This window comes from Eubalaena glacialis, chromosome 2 (assembly GCF_028564815.1).
Source record: "Eubalaena glacialis isolate mEubGla1 chromosome 2, mEubGla1.1.hap2.+ XY, whole genome shotgun sequence".
Classification (NCBI taxonomy): Eukaryota; Metazoa; Chordata; class Mammalia; order Artiodactyla; family Balaenidae; genus Eubalaena; species Eubalaena glacialis.
Genome location: NC_083717.1, coordinates 118,117,376 through 118,137,752, shown reverse-complemented (window position 1 = coordinate 118,137,752; position 20,377 = coordinate 118,117,376). Strand labels below are relative to the sequence as shown.

The 20,377-nt window shown below is 39.8% G+C and overlaps 2 protein-coding genes across 3 annotated transcripts in view; both read left to right on the top strand.

Annotated features, from left to right (window-relative positions):
• SLC12A6 (solute carrier family 12 member 6) overlaps nucleotides 1-20,377 on the top strand; it is an 88,039-nt gene that overhangs the window by 47,449 nt on the left and 20,213 nt on the right. For both annotated transcript variants that reach the window (XM_061180557.1, XM_061180558.1), the window contains 6 exons: nucleotides 14,031-14,125; nucleotides 15,146-15,277; nucleotides 16,049-16,195; nucleotides 17,577-17,631; nucleotides 18,117-18,247; nucleotides 19,242-19,483. In XM_061180557.1, coding sequence (XP_061036540.1) covers nucleotides 14,031-14,125; nucleotides 15,146-15,277; nucleotides 16,049-16,195; nucleotides 17,577-17,631; nucleotides 18,117-18,247; nucleotides 19,242-19,483 — 802 coding nt within the window. The remainder of the gene's footprint in view (nucleotides 1-14,030; nucleotides 14,126-15,145; nucleotides 15,278-16,048; nucleotides 16,196-17,576; nucleotides 17,632-18,116; nucleotides 18,248-19,241; nucleotides 19,484-20,377) is intronic.
• Nucleotides 3,559-4,185, top strand: LOC133085308 (retinitis pigmentosa 9 protein-like). The gene has a single exon (XM_061182295.1). The coding sequence runs from the start codon at nucleotides 3,559-3,561 to the stop codon at nucleotides 4,183-4,185; it is 627 nt and encodes a 208-aa protein (XP_061038278.1).

Below are 20,377 nucleotides of genomic sequence, written 5' to 3'. Positions count from 1 at the left end.
CCCCCACCAGGGGTTGAACCCGTGCCCTCGGCAATGAACGTGAGGCGTCCTAACCACTGGACCTCCAGGGAATTCCCCTTACTGGTTTATTTTTAAAAATACAGAGTTTGCAAAAGAGTGAAAGATAATTTTTGTTATATTTTCTAATCATCTTATAGTTCCTCAGAAAAAACTTTGGTAGCTTGAATTAAAATCTTGCCAGATTCTGTAAAAACCTCATTTAGGATAATTTGGCCCCGTAGTTGAAAAACTGCTTCAGTTGCCTTGCCTGCTAAAGGGAGTTTATAATAGGATCTTTTAAACCTTCTAAATGCTTTTCTTTTCCTGTCAGCAGAGTGAAGTTATTTTATCGTATCTACTGTTCCCACTGACTCATCAGATCTCTTGCAAAACTCAGCATCAGGCTGAGGAGATGTACAGAAGGGTGAAACTCAGTCATGATAAAGAATTAAGCTGTAGGCTTATGATTTATGAACTTTTATATGTGTATTTGTGTGAATTTTCAATTTAAAACATTTTAGAAAGCAAGCAAGCAAATGAACAGTGGGCGCTGGCATTTTTACAATTTTTACCAAACATTCAAGGAAAAATCATTTCACTCTTCTACAGTTTCTCTCAAGGAACAGAAAAACAAGTAAACACTCCCCAACTCAGTTTGAGACTTGCATAACCTTGATACCAAAACTTAACAATGACAGTATGAGAACAGTATAGGCAAATTTTACTTATGAACACAGATACAAATATCCTAAATGAAATATTTGCAATTTAAATCAAGCAATATACAGTTGACCCTTACAATGTGGGTTTGAACTTCACTGGTCCTCTTATACTTGTATTTTTTTCAATAGTAAATCCTACAGTACTACACAGTCCCTGGTTGGTTGAACCTGCGGATGTAGAGGAGGAACCTCAGATACGGAGGGTCAACTATAAGTTATACTTCGATTAACCCCTAGCATTATTCAGGGGTCAACTGTATTTTTAAAAATTACTCCTGTGACCAGTTGGGTTTCTGCTAAAAATACATGGTTGGTTTATCATTAAAAATCAATTTAAATAATTTAGTATATTAACATATTGAAGGAAAAACATCATATAATTATCTTAATAGATGCAGAAAAAGAATTTGATTTGAAACATGTCCAGTATTTAAATTCATGAGTTCATAAAAAACTGGTCACCATTGGAGTATTCTAGTGAACCAATTTATTATTCTGAGAATTGTTCTAAAAGGAAAGAATGAAGTATTTATCTTGTTTTTAACTATACCAATGGGTAACCAAATAGTAAATTAGAGGGAATGTCTCTTTATAAAAATATTTCAGCTAATAAATTAAGGAAGAGTAACAGAATATCACCATTTTGTAACCCCTCATAAATTAATGAATCTAAGCATTAATCATCAACAGTTGCTAGTATCTCAAAAAGAAAGACAACCAGATGACATGTACCTCCTGATGGAAGATCAAAGTACCACTTTGAAGGTGTTTTCCTCCCTCCCCCATAAAAATACTGAATGTGGTTAAGCCTCTAGACCCAATTACCATTTTATAGGAAATAGAAGAAAACAGAGCCACATGTTAAACAACATCACATGCATGCTCATCAAAATGGAGACCATCAGAAACTTTACTGAACACATGACATAGGTTCGTCAACAAATAAATTGCAAAGAAAAAGAGAAAGCAGTAGACTTAATTGAGAGATACAGCAACCAGTTGTAACATGTGCCTCTTATTTGGCTTTTTTTTTTTTTTTTAATATTTATTTATTTATTTATTTATTTTTGGCTGCATTGGGTCTTCGTTGCTGCACGCGGGCTTTCTCTAGTTGTGGCGAGCGGGGGCTACTCTTTGTTGCGGTGCGCGGGCTTCTCATTGCGGTGGCTTCTCTTGTTGCAGAGCACAGGCTCTAGGCACGCGGGCTTCAGTAGCTGTGGCTTGCGGGCTCTAGAGCGCAGGCTCAGTAGTTGTGGCGCACGGGCATAGTTGCTCCATGGCATGTGGGATCTTCCCGGACCAGGGCTCGAACCCGTGTCCCCTGCATTGGCGGGTGGATTCTTAACCACTGCACCACCAGGGTAGCCCTCTTATTTGACTTTTGATTTAAACTAAAAATCAAAAACAATTTATAACATTTGAGACAACCTTTCATGTTCACTTTGTCCCATAGTTCAGACCCAAACCTGCGCCAAGGGAGATTAAGTACACTTACTGCTCTTGTTCTGCCTATCTCAGACCAACAAAGGCCATTAGACAAGCTCAGGAGTCTCAGGGAGGAATCTGAGGTTTATCTTAGCTAAGCCCAAGTTGTAGCGTAAGTGGTAATTGAAAAAAAGCAACATTATAGAAATAATAGCACCACAACAATAAAATGCTTATAAAGAGCATTTGGTATACCCTTTTTTGGCTTGCAAAAAAAGTATGCCATAACAAATGGAAATCTGAAATTTTCAATAGAGCCAATGGCACTCCTGTCAGTTTTCGTTTGAATTGTACAATGAAACACCAGTAAGTTTCCCAATAATATCAGCATTATATGGTTGGTAAAATGAGAGAAAAGAAGCACAATAGTGATCTGGTGGGCTGTTTAATTCAAAGCATTACTGAGGCCAGTCTCAGTAGGTATCCTCCAAAGGAATCTTAGGATTCTGGATAATTCTAAAACAGCCCTAGGATATGGGTTTGGTTTTTAGTTCTTGCAGAGTAAAGGTTATTTGCTATTCAGAAACCAGAATTTCCATTCCACTTGGGATTTCCTGGGGTCATAGTAGTGACCCAGACTTCTGAAGGCTGTACATCTGAAGCAGCATGATTTCCAAGATATTCAGACCAAGAATTGATCCATGCCCTTCAGTATACCCACTCCTGATTTCATACCTGGTTGATCCATGCCTTTCTGATGAGAGCTTTGCTCCTTGCCTAGAAAACCCTGACCTTTCCTAATTGACCAGGAGCTCTACTGGACCCTCCCATTCCAAAACACCACCACAAGTAGACCCTGGGTAAGACAATCTGGAGGGCATCATTGGTTTCATAAATGCAGGCAAAGTCTCCAGGGACATTCTTCCACCCCCCCACACCCCCCAAAATTAAGCAAGCAAGCAAGTGGAAGTTGGACCAGAAACCTCCAGAACCAAAGTGTCTGAAAGTTAGGGTAGTTGCACCTGAAACTTGAGACTAGAGAAGCCCCAAACATAGAGGTTCCAGGGCTGCAGCAAGGGAAGCCAGAGCTGTGAGGAGGTGGCTTAGACCAGTGGGCAGTGGGATGGGGCAGGATAGTTATAAAGTCAGATTTTTATAGCAACAATATTATAGTGCTACTGAACAGCAGGGAAGTAGTATGCTGAAGCTGGGCCTCCTTTCCTCCTGTAACCCTCAAGAGGGATGAAGTGCTGTTGAGTCTGGGATATAACACTATTAAATGTCTAAATCAATGAAGGATGCAGGAAGATGAGCGTGGTACTCAGGAGTAAAAGACTGTTTAAAGCGAAGGAAAACAAATAGTTGCTGATATTTTAAAAATGAAGGCTTCGCAGCCCCGCATGGGGCCGCAATGTCGTCCCAGCCCGGGTGCAACGACTCGGGGGCCGGGGGCGCACGGCGGCCGTGGGAGCCTCCGGAGCAGGAGCTGAAGCGGCGGCGGCACGACGCACAGCAGCTGCAGCAGCTCAAGCGCCTGGAGTCCTTTTATGAAAAATCTCCTCCTGGGCTTATCAAGGAAGATGAGACTAAGCCAGAAGACTGTATACCAGATGTCCCAGGCAATGAACATGCCAGGGAATTTCTGGCCCACGCACCAACCAAAGGACTTTGGATGCCACTGGGGAAAGAAGTCAAAGTCATGCGGTGTTGGTGCTGTAAACGATATGGTCACCAAACAGGTGACAAAGAATGCCCTTTTTTTATCAAAGGCAACCAAAAGCTGGAACAGTTCAGAGTAGCACATGAAGATCCCATGTATGACATCATACGAGAGAATAAAAGACATGAAAAGGATGTAAGGATACGACAGTTAAAACAGTTACTGGAGGATTCAACATCAGATGAAGATGGGAGCAGCTCCAGTTCCTCAGAATGTAAAGAGAAATACAAGAAAAAGAAGGAAGAAAAGCACAAGAAAAAGAAGAAAAAACGAAAGCATAAGTCTTCTAAGTCAAATGAGAGTTCAGACTCAGAATGACAAGAGCTTGACTTGTTCAACATTCTCTTCTCAAAAATCAAACACTGTGGCCAAAGATCAGAGGAATGTGGAATCAGAGAGGAATAGGAGAGAGAAACACCAAGAGAGGAGATTTGGTGTCACAGGTGTGAATTCTCACCTACCTTCCAGTAAAGATGTGACCGCCACAGGAGAGTGAGTTGTATCTTGCCAGGTGCTAGCTCTGGACAGCAGCTGATTTCAAGCTGGAAAGCTTTTCTCATTGTTCTCCTCCCTGCAGATCACTGTGGGTCCTGATTCCTTAGAAATGCCTCTGGCAGGGTGGCCAGACTAAGGGAATCTCTGAGGAAGCTCCTCCAGGTGCTGCCACAGCTTCCACCCTCCATGGTGGCGCTACTTAATGCCCTTAGATTTCAGGCTTGACTTTCCTCTGTTGCTGAGGATAAAAGCTCATTATTTTATTTATTTAAAAAATACTCATTTATTTTTGAATCATAATAATATACTTACATGGTCCAAATTTAAAAGGTGTATAAAGGGAATTCCTTGGCTGTCCAGTGGTTAGGACTTGGCGCTTTCACCACCATGGCCCAGGTCCAATTGCTGGTCAGGGAACTGAGATCCTACAAGCCACGAGGTGCGGTCAAAAAAAAAAATTATAAAAGGTATATAAGGTTTAATCATGAAAAACTTTCCTCTTCTCTTCCCCAGCTACTGAGTTCCCTTTCCCAATGGCTACCCATTTTACCAGTTTCTTGTGAAGTCATACAGAAATGTTTTGTGTATCACAAGCAAATGTTTTTTCTCTTTTTTAACACAAATACTAGCATACCATACACATTTGTCTGCATTGTTATTTTCATTTTTTAAATCAGCAGTGTAAAGCATGTTGGTCTTTGCTGCCCACAGAAGTCTTGAGTTCATAAATGCCTGTCATGTTTGGTTGAGTTTTTTAGGGGGAAGGGCTACCCTATAATAACAATGAACAATCGTGTCTTTAACTTCCTTAGCGCTTATTGCCATTGTCCCATGATGATTATTATCCCCAGAATAATTGATTCAGAAAACTTATAAGGATATAGGAGTTACTGTACTGGGTCAGCTACCCACATCCCCAAATATATCCTCATCCTGTTGGCTAAGCACAGCCTGCACGAGAACTCCTGGCTTTGACTGCTGCAGCTGAGGCAGCTCAGCAGGTTGGGATGGTGCCTGCAGCTAGGAGAGGGCGTCTGTTCTTGCTGAGCCAAAGTGGAGCCAGATTTTGCTCATGAGCAAGTGTCTTCCCTCTCCACCAGGGTCTCTTGCTGTTTTCATCACTCAGGGTCCCAGGAACTCACTGTCCCCACTTCCTGCCTTTTTTCCTAGGGGTTGGATTCCCCCCTCTTTAAAGAATAACCGATGCGGGCCAGGCTGACTCCTTCCCAGTTCTCCTCAGTAACAGCTCCTAGTCTTGCCCTTGGAAAGTTTATCTCAATAACACAGTTGGCTGGAATGGCCCAGGACTTGTTCTTCCTGAAAACCCTAAGTCCATTTAATTCAAGCAATGCCTTACACTTATCCTTGGCATTTCTAGCTCAGCATGCAGCAGAAAATTCTCCTTCCAGGAATTTTCCTTCTCCTGCTGGAGTCCCATTCATGATAAACATATTCTATTACAATATGGAAGAATAATATCAATGATTCTTGAGCTTATGGTGCATTAAAATGACCTGGAGTGCCTTTTTTTTTTTTTTTTTTTTTTTTTTTTAGATAATGCAATCTACTGATGCTAACTCTTTTTTTTTTTTTTTTAATTTATTTTTGGCTATGTTGGGTCTTCGTTTCTGTGTGAGGGCTTTCTCCAGTTGCGGCAAGCGGGGGCCACTCTTCATCGCAGTGCGCGGGCCTCTCACTATCGTGGCCTCTCTTGTTGCGGAGCACAGGCTCCAGACGCGCAGGCTCAGTAGTTGTGGCTCACGGGCGCAGTTGCTCCGCGGCATGTGGGATCTTCCCAGACCAGGGCTCGAACCCTTGTCCCCTGCACTAGCAGGCAGATTCTCAACCACTGCGCCACCAGGGAAGCCCCCTGGAGTGCTTTTTAAAACAGATTCCCGTGCCGTACTCCTAGTTTCAGAATTTCTGATTTATTGTACCAATTCTGGAATGGACTGTGGAATTTGCATTTCTAACAAGTTCCCAAATGATGCTGATGCTGTCAGTTTGGGGACCAGATTTGAAGAACCACTGATCTAAATGTTTAACCTCTTACTAAAGCCTTTTTCCACTTTCTGCTTTAACGGGAATCTCTCCATCCACTGTAGCCCCTGCAAGTTAACTCCTGTCCCTTCTCCCTCACTCCAGGTTTCTCTGTCTTCTATTTCTGGCCTACAGTCTGTGGTCCATCAGTTAAGCCTGTTATCTCCCTTGACCTGTGGTTTTTCTGCCCAGCTTACCCAAAAGAACCTCAAACCAAACTCCTCCTCCTCTGCTCTAATTCCCAGACTGCTGAGCCCATGACGCTGTCAATCAAATTCCTTCATCCTAAAACCTCTTTCCTCAAACTCAGTACTCTCTACTATTAAGGAAGTCAAAGGAAGCCACCAGACCTCCCTTTACCAAGGTATCTTATCAGCCTGCCATCATAGTTGTGGTAGGCGAAATTATAAAACAGCCCCAAGGTTTCCTACCAAACCTGTAGAACTGTTACTTTAAGGGATTTTACTCCCATGATTAGATTATGTTAAAAGATAGTTTGGCCTTTTAAGGGCGACTATTTGGGTTATCTGAACCAAATCACATGAGATTTTTTTTTTATATAAATTTGTTTTATTTTTATTTCTTTTTGGCTGCGTTGGGTCTTTGTTGCTGTGCGAGGGCTTTCTCTAATTGCGGCGAGCGGGGGCTACTCTTTGTTGCAGCGCACGGGCTTCTCATTGCGGTGGCTTCTCGTTGCAGAGCACAGGGTCTAGGCGCTCGGGCTTCAGTAGTTGTGGCTCGCGGGCTCTAGAGCACAGGCTCAGTAGTTGTGGTGCACGGGCTTAGTTGCTCCGCGGCATGTGGGATCTTCCCGGACCAGGGCTCGAACCAGTGTCCCCTGCATTGGCAGGCGGATTCTTAACCACTGCGCCACCAGGGAGGCCCTCACATGAGAATTTTAAAACCAAAGTTTTTTTTCTGGCAGGCAGCAAAGTATCCTACCCTGGCATTGGTTCCCACAGAGGTTTCTGCTCCGGTAAGTTTTGACTCTGTATCTGCCCATCTCTCTAATTTTGGGGTCAGCAGTTTGCCCTGTGACCTCAATTCTCTGATAGATTTAAGAAGATTTGATGATTAGTTTGTTCAGCTTTTTACTGGTTAGGACAGAGTGAAGACTTCTAATCTCTTTACATGCCAGACCAGAGACTGGAAGTTGATGGATATCGCTTTAAGCCACTACATTTGTGGTAATTAGTCCCTGCCCACATCTGGAAGATTCTTGAGGGCAGAGACCATCTTGTTTCATGTTGTAGTCTCACCTTCTAACACAATGCGTCATGCATGGTGGTGTTCAGTGGGGTTTTATTAAAAGTATGGTTACATTTAAAAAAAAAAAAAGGGGGGCTTCCCTGGTGGCGCAGTGGTTAAGAATCCATCTGCCAATTCAGGGGACACGGGTTTGAGCCCTGGTCTGGGAAGATCCCACATGCCGTGGAGCAACAAAGCCCATGTGCCACAACTACTGAGCCTGTGCTCTAGAGCCCGTGAACCACAACTACTGAGCCCACGTGCCACAAATACTGAAACCCACACTCCTAGAGCCCATGCTCCGCAACAAGAGAAGCCACCGCAATGAGAAGCCCGCGCACCGTAACGAAGAGTAGCACCCGCTCGCCGCAACTAGAGAAGAGCCCTCGCGCAGCAGTGAAGACCCAATGCAGCCATAAATAAATAAATAAATAAATAAATAAATAAATAAATAAATAAATAAGGAGTTAAACAGTAGATTAGAAACAGGTGAAGGGTGTTTGTGAACAAAAAGAAAACTACACCTAGACGTATCTTAATGAAGCTGCAGGACACCTAAGAAAAGATCTTGAAAGCAGCAGAGAGAAAAAACAGATCATCAAAGGAACAACAGAATGATAGAATTCTCAACAAACAGATAACAAAACAAATAATGTCTTAAAGTATTTGCAAAAATTTTATTATCCTAGAATTGTGTTTAGCAAGACACTTGGGATTAAGGGGAAAATACAGACAATCGTAGATAAGTAAAAGCCAACAACGCTTTTTACCGCGAGACTTGCTCTAAACTCTTGGTTTTCAACTAGGGACAATTTTGTCCCCCAAGGGATGTTTGGAAATGTTTGGAGACATTTTTGATTGTCACTATTGGAGATGCTACTGGCATCTAGTGACTAGAGGCCAAGGATGCCCTTAAACATCCTAAAATGCACTGGACAATCCCCCACAACAAATAATTATATTATCTGAAATTTCACAGCACTGAGTTTGAGAAACCCTCCTCTAAAGGAATTCTAAAGAATGTACCTCAAGTAAAAGGAAAATGATCCCAGAAGACTAGTATTCTGAAATGTAACAAAGAATATTGAACAAATGAAATGGTAAATGTGGACCTTGACCCAAGTCAGTGTTGTCAGTATGAAATAATTTCAGTGATTTGTGTAGTTAAAAAAAAAAAAAAAAAAAAAGACTCCTGGAAATGTCGGATAGTAATATTATGTAAGTCAGGAGGAGAGAGTTGGAACTGACTAAAAGAATAGAAATAGAGTGTGGAAACTCCAAGAGAGGAGAGACAAGAAATGGAATAAGGGAAAACAAACCAAAAAATCCAGAGAGAAAATGAGAATGAATCATAGAGAAAGAAAACCAAAGAGAAATAAAAAGATGGTAGAGTTCAGTCTGAATATATCAATTGCTAAGGTTGATAGACTTCACTATTAAAAAGACAGATTAGGGCTTCCCTGGTGGCGCAGTGGTTGGGAGTCTGCCTGCATTCGTGAGCCACAACTGCTGAGCCTGCGCGTCTGGAGCCTGTGCTCCGCGACAAGAGAGGCCGCGATAGTGAGAGGCCCGCGCACCGTGATGAAGAGTGGCCCCCACTTGCCGCAACTAGAGAAAACCCTCGCACAGAAACGAAGACCCAACACAGCCATAAATAAATAAATTAAAAAAAAAAAAAAGACAGATTGTCAGATTTTTAAAAACACAGCTACTTGCTGTTTACAAGAGATCCACCTAAAGTACAAGGACCCAGGAAAAATGGAAAGTTGAGAGACAGAAAAGGACATTTAACCAAAAGACAGCTTGTATAGTTATCATTATCTTTTTCCTTCTATTGTCTTAGGATTTATTCTCCTTTCTTTCTAGCCTCTTAAAATAGGTACATAGCTCATATAATTTTTATTCTTTTTACTTTGCTAATGTAAAATTTTAAAGCAATGACTTTCCTTTGAAGTGCTACTTTTGTTGCATCATAAAAGTTTCAATAGGTAGTGTTTTCATTGTTATGCAATTTTTAAGTATTTTAATCTTTGATCCTTGAATTGTTAAGCAGTGTGTGGGGTTTTTTTAAATTTCTAAATTCACAACGTTTTTAAATTTATCTTTTTATAATTAAATTCTAACTCGTTGTTATACACCAAGATCATGGCTTATATTATACCTGTTTGAAATTTGTTCAGTCTTTAAGATCTAGTACATGATAGCTTTCCATATGTAAATTTTCCATGTATGTTTGATTAAAATGTATAGTCTCTAATTTTGCATGCAGAATGCTATCTCCATTAAGGCCAAGGTTATTCACTGTGTTATTCAGATTTCTTTACCTTTGCTATTTTGTCTGCTTCATCTATCAATTATTGAGAAAAGTATGCTAAAAATCTCCCTGTGTGATGGTAGATTTATTAATTTCTTGGTATAATTCTGTCCCTTTTGCCTCAAATATTTTGAGGCATGGATGGATTGGTGGGTGGATGAACGGATGGATGGGTGGATATGGTAGGCAGCCTTTTTCTTTTGGCTGCACCTCGGCTTGCAGGATCTCAGTTCCCCAACCAGGGATTGAACCCAGGCCACACCAGTGAAAGCGCCAAATCCTAACCACTAGACTGCCAGGGAACTCCCTAGGCAGCCTTTTAGACTGACTCTGTTGATCGTTTCTTCCTGGTATTCATGCCCTGTGTAATCCTCTCTCCTTTGAGTGAGGGCTGGACTTTATGACTCCTGCTAATTATTAGAATATGGCAAAAGTGATGTCACTTTCAAAATGAGATTACAAAAAGACTGTGACATCTGTCTTGTACTCCCTCTCTGGCTCTTTGATGGCTTGCTTTGAGGGAATCCAGCTGCCATGCTATAAGCTGCCCTATGGAAAGTCCCATGTGGCAAGGAACTGAGAAAGGCCCTTGACCAACAGCCTGAAAAAACTGATTCTTGCCAACTATGTAAGTAAGGTTGGACAAGGATCTTCCCCAGGCCTTCCAATGAGACCACAGCCGTGACAAGAGACTGAAGCAGAGGGCCCAGCTAAGCCATGCGCATATTCCTAGCTCCCACTAACTGAGATGATAAGTATGTGCTGCTTAAGCCACTAAATTTTAGAGTAATTTGTTACACAGAAAGAGATAACTATAAACAATAGATGTATGTTTAAAATTTATATACTTGGTGAATTAAGTCTTCTGTTATATGGTTACCCTCTCATCCCTAATAAAGTTTTTCTCAAAGAAAAATTTATCTGCTAATAATAAAACTGTGTCAGCTTTATTTTGGTTAGTATTTGCCTGATATATCTCTTTCCTTTACGTTCAGCCTTTGTGTGTGCATATTATGTTTCTTGTAAACACTATATGCCTGGATTTTGTTGTTTAATCCAGTGTGTCAATCTTCATGTTTTAACTTGTAAATCTTGTCTGTTTGCCTTATTACAATTATTGATATTATTGATATATTTGAACTATTCTGTCACCCTAAGTCGTTTGCAGTTTTTTCCACTTTCTGTTTCTTTTTTAATCCCTTACTTAAGAAAAAATGATGTCTATACCCCTGTCCCCCCCAATAAAGGAAATGACATTAACACACTCTCACGTCACTCTCTCCCCGGCCCCAGCCCCCATGGTGGTGTTGTTATCTAGAATAGGTCGGTGGCAAAAGGAGGGACTACTCAATAAATGGATTCGGAAGAGCCGTCCATTTGCTAACTACATGATCTGACTTCTTCCTGTCTCTCCAACCACTCTGTCCTTTCCTAGCTCTGTTTCAGCCATGTTATCTATTCTGTTTTATGAATCCATTAAGATTGTTTCTGCTTTAGGATCTTTTAAAATTGCTGTCCCTCTGCCTGAAAGGCAGGTTTTTCCTGCCCATCCTGTGCCAAGGGTACGCTACAGCCCGCCAGCTCGTACCAGCTCACGAGAACCAATTGCGTGCATCTCTTCCCAAAACCACGTTCAGTGACTTCACATTAGTAGTTTGAAATTAGCATGTGTAAGTATTTGCACCACAGAAATTGGCAAATACTATAAATCAGTATATATGTTTTTTAATTCTGGAGAGCCTGCTTACCAGCACCCTAAAGATCTTACCGAAAGTTGTCTGTCCTTCCCATCCCCAGTCATAATCTATCCCAGTACATGTTTCATTTTCTTCACGGAACTTATCACTTTTTTTAAAGTTATTTTCTGTCTTCTGTGACTTCAGTACAGTCTTTATGAAAGTACAGTCTTTAACTACCTTGTCTACTGTTGTGGTGCCCAACATATGAGAACTTAGTGCTTACCGAATTAATTGAATAAATGAATTACTCAAAAGTGGTGATAATTTTTAGCTGTGTCATTCTCTTTAGAATTTTCTGGAAGCATTAGAGAGGAAAATAATTGCATTTCTTTTTATGACTTTTTATTATGGGAATTTCCAGAGGTATAGAAAAGTAAATAGAATAGCATAAACCTCCGTGAACACACCACCCAGCTTCAGCAATGTTGCAGATCTGTTTTCAAGCCCCCACCAAATTTTTTCCCAGAATATTTTAAAGAAAATTCCAGACATCATATGATTTTACTTACCCATTTTAAAAAAAATAACCAGTCCATATTCATATTCCTCTGTTTCCTGACGTTTGGTTTGAGTCAGGATTCTAACAAGTTTCACACCTTGCAATTGATTTGGTATGTCATCTTAAGTCTCTTAATTTATGAGTTTGCCTGTTTTAGTTCATGCCATTTATTTGTTGACAAAATCAGATTATTTGTCATGTGGAATCTTCCACATTCTGAATTTGATGACTGCATCTTTGTGGTGATGTTTAATATGTTCCTCCTTTTTTTTCTGTGAACTGGTAGTTACATTTAGAGGCTTGGTTAGATTCAGCTTCCATTCTTTGGGTAAGAGTACATCATAAGTTGCACAGTGTATTTTTCATTGTATTACATTAGAAGATTGTGTTGTCCCACTTTTAGTGATGTTAAGATTGATCAGTGAGTTCCAGGTTGATCAGTGGGTTCCAGATTGATTAGTGGGTTATGCCTCAGCTTTTCACCTAATGGTTTTAGCAACCATTGATGATCACTGCTCATAACCATTATTTTATTAAGGGTTGAAAATTGGTGATTTTTTTCTGAATATATCATTCCATCTGCATTTATTCGCCAGCATGTTTCTATAATGAAGAAAATTTCTTTAACTGGTTACCGTGAAATACAGTTGGTACAGGAAAGACAGGATAATTGCTTAATTCTTTACATTTATTATTTTTCAGACTTCGATGTTGTTTCCATAGCAACTCTGCGAAGGGGACTAGTTTTTTACATACCATTTTGGATATTTCAAGTACTTGCATTTCAATTCATTGCATTATATATTTTTAATGTTCACATTATCCCATTTTTAGCCAGCGGGAACCCCTTCAGATTGGCTCTTCTGTCCTTTGACATGACTCAGTTATTTTGATAGCTTGTTGGCTATTTCCCAAGCTCATCTTACATATTTAAGGTTATAGGACTTTAAATTAATTTCTTTAATTTTTGTATTGACCTCTGTTTCTTCAATATTTAAAATCTTAGGGTTTGGGGGGTTTTTTTTTTTGGACCGCGCCGTGCGGCATTCGGGATTTTAGTTCCCTGACCAGGAATCGAGCCCGTGCCCCCTACAGTGGAAGCGTGGAATCTTAACCAGTGTACCACCAGGGAGGTCTCTAAAATCTTAGTTTTTAATGACATTTACACAATTTTTAAAATTTTCTCTCTTTCTCTCCTGCCAGACAATTAGGACTATGTAACTTTTATACAATAAAGAACCAAAGTTAAGAAAGCATTCAAACAACAGAGACTCTACTGTTTTAGGGAACCCAGTCTCGCTCTCTTTTTTCTTTTTTCCCCATAGCAGGTTCACCAAATTCTTGTGAGGTGCCTCTTTTAACATAAAAAGATAGGTGGCAAATGTTTGTACAAAAAAGGTCAGATAGCCCTGAAGGCAGAGGGCTTTTATTGCCATTATCCACAGCAACAGTGTGGAAAGTAGCCCTTATCTAGCACAGTGTTGTACACTGAGCAGGTACTCAGTGACTATTTTTTTTTCATCCTAGATTTGGGTGACATTAAGAGTCGGGTCTCTATAGGCTAGGATCTTAAACGAATAGTGTTTCCAGAGGTCTTCATATTGTTAAGAAAAGGAATGACCCATGTTTACTTCTTAGAAATTTGCTTTTGCTCCTGTTCAAGAGGGAGTCACATTCTCCAAGCAATGCTGATTGAGTTCTGCCACTCTCAGATGAAAATCTGAATATGAAAATGGGTTCTGTTATTACAGGGGGAACGTGCAGTTATTTGGTGCTGATGCTTCTTCAGTACCAATGAGAAACTAACTTGGTTTACTTTTTTTTCCAGATGATGGACATAAGAAAGCTCGAAATGCTTATCTTAACAATTCCAATTATGAAGAAGGAGATGAATATTTTGATAAAAATTTGGCACTCTTTGAGGTAATATTTGGGAGAAAACTAGGGCAGAGATTTCAAGAACAGAAATTTCAAGATCGCTGTTTTCCACCCCATTTAGTTTTAAAACAGTACAGGTTGTATAATTTAATAACTAACTGTTAAAATACAATACTTACTATAGCTTGTCATTGTAGTTGATTTAATCTATGTAATCTAATTATTGCTAATTAGTGAATAGCCATTGAGTCAAATTTCTGTGAAATAAAGAGGAATGTTGACATCACAGGCATGTGGAGAACCTTGCTGTCTAATTTAACTAGGATTTAAATCTCTGTGTTGTAATAATCTACCAAGTACAAAATTTTTCAACTCTGTGTTTGGGATGAATGTCGTTTACCTTAGAACTACTAACCAAAAATCAGGGTAGGAAGCAGGCTGCTGGATTAAGAGGACCTGAATGTCTCATCCGACTAAGGTAGCATGGACTCTGATGGGATCTGTGTCCTGGCTGTTGAAAGGAGCCTGGTTTAGTCCAGCACTGCATTGTCTTACTTTGGACAATGATTCAAGTGCCACTTTCCTCAGTGTTCCTATTTTTTAAATGATATTTTCTCTTAACTTCCTTCAAGAAAAGGTCTGAGGTGAATATTTGGTTCAGTCACAAAAGTTTTTCCTTGACCTGTCCGTGCTTGGTGCTATAAGTAATAGCTATAAATGTTAGTAGACTGTTAGTAGTACTGTAGTTAAAGATTATGTTATCAGTGTTCTTTATGAGGTTACAGCTGTCTGTAGGGGCCAGTGTGGTTTTGTGTTTTCTGTAAAGTTAAGCTATTAGAAAGAATCATAAAGCTTTTCATTTAAGAATTTTATAAGAATGTGTGTAGCCCTGATTACATATTATAATATGGGGGGAGAATAAAGTCTCATTGATAAATTTTCTTAAAATGTTTACCTGTGAAATTTTTTCTTATTTACTTTGCAGTTTTCTTGTAGAGGGATCATTTTGATGCTTATTCCCAGTGTTCTTCAATATTTCTTTCTTTCTTATTTCTGGCTCTATAGGAAGAAATGGACACCAGACCAAAGGTGTCTTCTCTCCTCAGCCGCTTGGCCAATTACACTAACCTGACGCAAGGAGCAAAGGAACATGAAGAGGCAGAGAACATCACTGAAGGGAAAAAGAAGCCCACCAAGGTGAGGCCTTGGAATAACAAGGACAAATAAAAAGAGCCCCGTATACAAGAAAGGAGGAAATGTCCAGGGCATCACTCCGTGCTCAAGAACTATTGAACGCTTGGTATATGCCAGGCACGTGAGGGAGTGAGCTGTGTAATTAGTAGCTGGGAGACAGGCATTCCGGGGAGAGGGAATAGCACTTCAAAATAAAAGTGTCCACACCCATCTACTGATGCCATCTTTCTGTTGTGAAGCTGTTGGGTTTTTCAAAGACCAAATATCAGTTTTTCTCAACATGAAAATATGGAAGAATATTACAAGTAAGCTTTCTGGTTGTTCAGGAGTAAAACGACCCTCAGATGTTTTTATCAACTACGTTTACCAACTACTATGAAAGATTTATGCCAAATTCTGAAGGAATTCCATCAAATCATTATCCTTTTTTTTTTTTTTTTAAAGAAAAAGCTATTGGCCTTGAAGAACAGAAAATTTTAAATTGTTGGGGATGCACTTAAAAGTTTATTTGTGATCAGATGCTTATGTAAAAATATGTGGAGAGCTATGTAAAGTTAAAATGTATATCTCTAGGAATAATAAAAAGTATGGTGATGGACATTTGTTAAGATGGAGATTTTATATGTGCCTATTTAAAGATACTGCTTAAACATATCATGTCTGCTTTGCAATTAAAATGATAGGGTACAAGTTTTTATATAAAAGTAAAGGGATGAATCATCTTTTCTAGATGACTACATGATTTTTTTCTTTTGTCAACATCTTTCTTTCCAGACCCCCCAAATGGGTACTTTCATGGGTGTTTACCTCCCATGTCTACAAAATATTTTTGGAGTGATCCTGTTTCTACGCCTTACATGGGTGGTGGGCACAGCTGGAGTTCTGCAGGCCTTTGCAATTGTCCTTATCTGCTGCTGCTGTGTAAGTCCTGAGTTGGCCCCTGAAGATCACCTGGAACATTGCAAGAGCTCAAAGTATCATGCTTAACCTATTTGGGCATAAAAGAAAGAATATGTACTGGGGAAAGACTCATGATCTCAACAAGGGAGATTATTTTGATACTAAAATCTAAAGGATTTTCAGTTATTTAGTGTCAGTTATTCACTGCTTATATCTGTAATATGATGTACTCAAAATTACAAGGAAAGACTTCTGTAGGAAGTAGAAGATACAGTCCCTGACTTCAAAAAATTCAGCATACAAACCATTTGAACTCGATAACACTAGTGTTGTGACAGAAAATATGTTAGAAAATGTGATGTGCTACTCCAGTGTGGTACCAATAAACAAAGCTGGTTGTTGTTTGGGGGTAAGAGGTATTCGTTTTGTTTTGCAGTCTCATCCGTTATCCCTTCCCCAGAAATTGGGGTGTTCTTTCCAGTTCTTCTCTCCGTTATACTGAGAACGTTCTGATCTTCCTTTAATTTAAACTCCTCTTCTCTGTGTATCCCAGCCACATCTCTCAATTTTATTGTAAGTTGATAGATTATTATAAAAATTTTTATTTTATTATTAAGCTGTCTACAGACCTCTTTTATTACTATCACTGTTATACACTCGCTGTGCTCAGCTGAGTGCCATGTAAAGCAGGGTAAGCAGACATAGTCCATATCATTAATAACTTAAATGGTACCACCATTTTTATTTTCCCGTTTCTTAGTCTTGAAACTTCAGGGCCGTATTTGGCTCCTTGATTGCCTCTCATATCTCATCAGCTATCAAGGCCAGTCAGGTCTCCCTCTGAAATCTCTTTTGTTCAACCCTGTCTTTATAGTCCCACTTCTACCACTGCAGTCCTTACCTCTCACTGAACTACCACAATAGCCTACTAACAAGTCACTCTGCCTCCATCTACTTCCTATCTTCAGTCCATTCTGTACTCTGCTGCTATCAGGTAATGTTTTTAAAATACAGTTCTCATGAGCTCAGAAGTCTTCAGTGGTTCCTCTTCTTACTGAATATGATTCTTGTTATTGTAGCCAGTCTTTAGTCAGTTTCCAATCTGTTTACCAAGTTTTTAACTAGGAGACCAGGGTGAGATCAGTGGTTCTTAATAGCACCTAACCTACTGATTACGATGTAGGAGCGTTTTAACAGAGTACTCAAGATACCAGTAGTGTGACTAGTGTAGCGTGTTGAAGCACATCTCATTTGCATGCCATTTGGTATGACAGGCAACTCCCTCCATAAAAGTAGGTAGAATTAAATATTGGATAAGTGCTCTGAGGTCCACAGATGGGAAAGTCGTACAGAAATGTCATCTTTATACAGTAACAGTCTTCTCCTTTCTCTTTCTTTACAGACAATGTTGACTGCTATCTCCATGAGTGCCATTGCCACTAATGGAGTGGTGCCAGGTCAGTAGCTAAGGCTGGATTTCAGAGATTGTCATTGATTACTGTATGTTTCTGCTATAAAGCCAGAGGTGCAAACTTCCAAGGAACAGAATACTATTTAGTTAGTGGCCACAGGCACTAACACTATTTGACTTCAGAATACCTTCTTTTAAAAATCTCTGTATGTTTTAAGCTAGAATCCATAATTTCTACTGCATTCTTAGCTTCTTTTAGTTAGAATATATATTTTATTCAGCTATCTCATGCCTGTAGTAAATATCCTCTGATATTTTTCTAAGTAATACTGACAAATTGTGCTGATTTATGTGGAACATTAGATGTGCAGTATGTAGGTTTCATCTTTTACTCCCTACCAGGAAATCTACTTTTTATCATATTCAGGGTTTTCAAAAAGCCTGAAACATTTATCCTTTGTTACGACTTGTTTACATTCCTGTTACTTACATACTTTTTTTATCCTGTTCACCTTCTGTTTTGCCTTTTAGCTGGGGGCTCATACTTTATGATTTCCCGAGCACTGGGCCCAGAGTTTGGTGGGGCTGTTGGCCTCTGCTTTTATCTTGGTACCACATTTGCAGCAGCTATGTATATCCTTGGTGCCATTGAAATTTTTCTGGTGAGTAATGACTTAATTGTGGTCTAAAGTATAGAAAAGATATAGATTTGGATTTATTTTGCCGTTGGATAGCAAAGCTTCTGAGAAATCAGCTATCGGAATCAATCAAGTGATTGACTGCTAACTGTTATTGACTTCCTACTGTGAATGTGAGTCAGAAAGGTTGAGGGTATCTTTTGCCTGCCTACTCCTTCCCCTCCACCCAATCACCAGCACCCTGCCACCTCAACCAAAAAATTAAAGTCTCAGAGGCAAGACTTGGGCTAGTGGGGGAAGAGTAGAAGAAAGTTTATCTCTTTTGATGTCTTTATCCCAATGAAACAAAATGTTTTTCATTTATTTATTCACTAGGATATATTTCCTGCTATTTAAAGTAATGATAGCAGAAGTAGGACTCAAGATAATCATTACAATTATTTTGTATAACACTTTAAATAAATTATTAACACATTACTTGTTTTTCCATTTGGGAGTGTAAGTATTCAGAATGGCACATAGACTTTATTTTATTTATTTTTAAATTTTTGGCTGCGTTGGGTCTTCGTTGCAGTGTGCGGGCTTCTCATTGTGGTGGCTTCTCTTGTTGCGGAGCACGGGCTCTAGGCACGCGGGCTTCAGTAGTTGTGGCACGTGAACTCAGTAGTTGTGGCTCGTGGGCTGTAGAGCGCAGGCTCAGTAGTTGTGGCACACAGGCTTAGTTGCTCTGCGGCATTTGGGATCTTCCCTGACCAGGGCTTGAACTCACGTCCCCTGCGTTAGCAGGCAGATTCTTAAGCACTGCACCACCAGGGGAGCCCTGGCATGTAGACTTTTAAAAAAATCCATGATGTCCCATTTCTGTAGGCATTTTAGAGCGAAATAGGAATTAGGCTATGTCTCCAGTCATTTTCTGTCTCAGTTTTGCTTTCCTTCATGAAAGCAAATGCAAACTACAACAGCCCTTTTATTTGATTATTTTGAAATGACCTTATTTTCTACTTCTTTTGCCTAACAGGTATATATTGTCCCCCGAGCTGCCATCTTTCATAGTGACGATGCACTCAAGGAGTCAGCAGCCATGCTAAATAACATGCGTGTCTATGGCACAGCCTTCTTGGTCCTCATGGTATTGGTGGTATTCATCGGTGTACGCTATGTGAACAAGTTTGCCTCACTCTTTCTGGCCTGTGTCATTGTGTCCATCTTGGCCATCTATGCTGGAGCCATCAAGTCTTCTTTTGCCCCTCCACACTTCCCGTACGTGTCTCTCTGACTAGCCATCATTATTTGGTAGTCATTAACAGTATCTGGTGATGTGATCATTTCAAGTAAGAATTTCACAGTTTCTCTGAGATTTCCCTCTTGGATAAGCCCAGTTAGCATCTGTGTGGGAAGCCTCCCAGCAAATTGTGTTGTGTTGATCCTCTTCCTTGTGTCCCAAGTATACAACTGGCAGCCGTGGCCGTCATTTGGATATAGATAGTGGGTTTTTCAAAACCTCCTGATGATTATGCATATTTGAACTATTCATGAAGGCCTTTTCAAACAGCATAGTTTTGCCAGCAACCTTTGTAAAGTATTTAAAGGTTAGAGTCCTTTTATTGATGAAGAGTCAAGAGATCAAGGAAACCTAGATTCCTACCTAAATATTTATAATTAAATTTTTTGTTCTGCTGTTAGTACAGTAATGGACTTTCTAGTCATAAAATAAAGGGAAATAAGTGTCATATCTTTTGCACATATATCTTTCTATATATATGTTATATTACATACCGTAAGTAGTACAGGTATCTTAAGGTATATTTTTTGAAGTAGAAATGGATTTGTACAGATACGTGACTCACAGGCTCACCTGTTTTCCATTTGACGAGTGGCATAGGGACTAGACGGCCCTGAGTGTTGTTTGTCACCTTATTACAGTGACTGTCTTTGAAGAGTCATCCTGATCACTCAGGGATCAAACTCATCAGTCTTATGTTGATTTAACCTGATTACAGAAAAATAGATTTTTCAAGATGAAAAAACAGGTCCATAGAGGTTAAATGACCTGCCCCAAAGTTAATAATTGGCAGAGCAAGAAAATGGACCCTGTGATTTCCTGATTCCCAGTTCAGTGTTTCTTCTGCTATGCTAAATGACGTCAGTAATAGA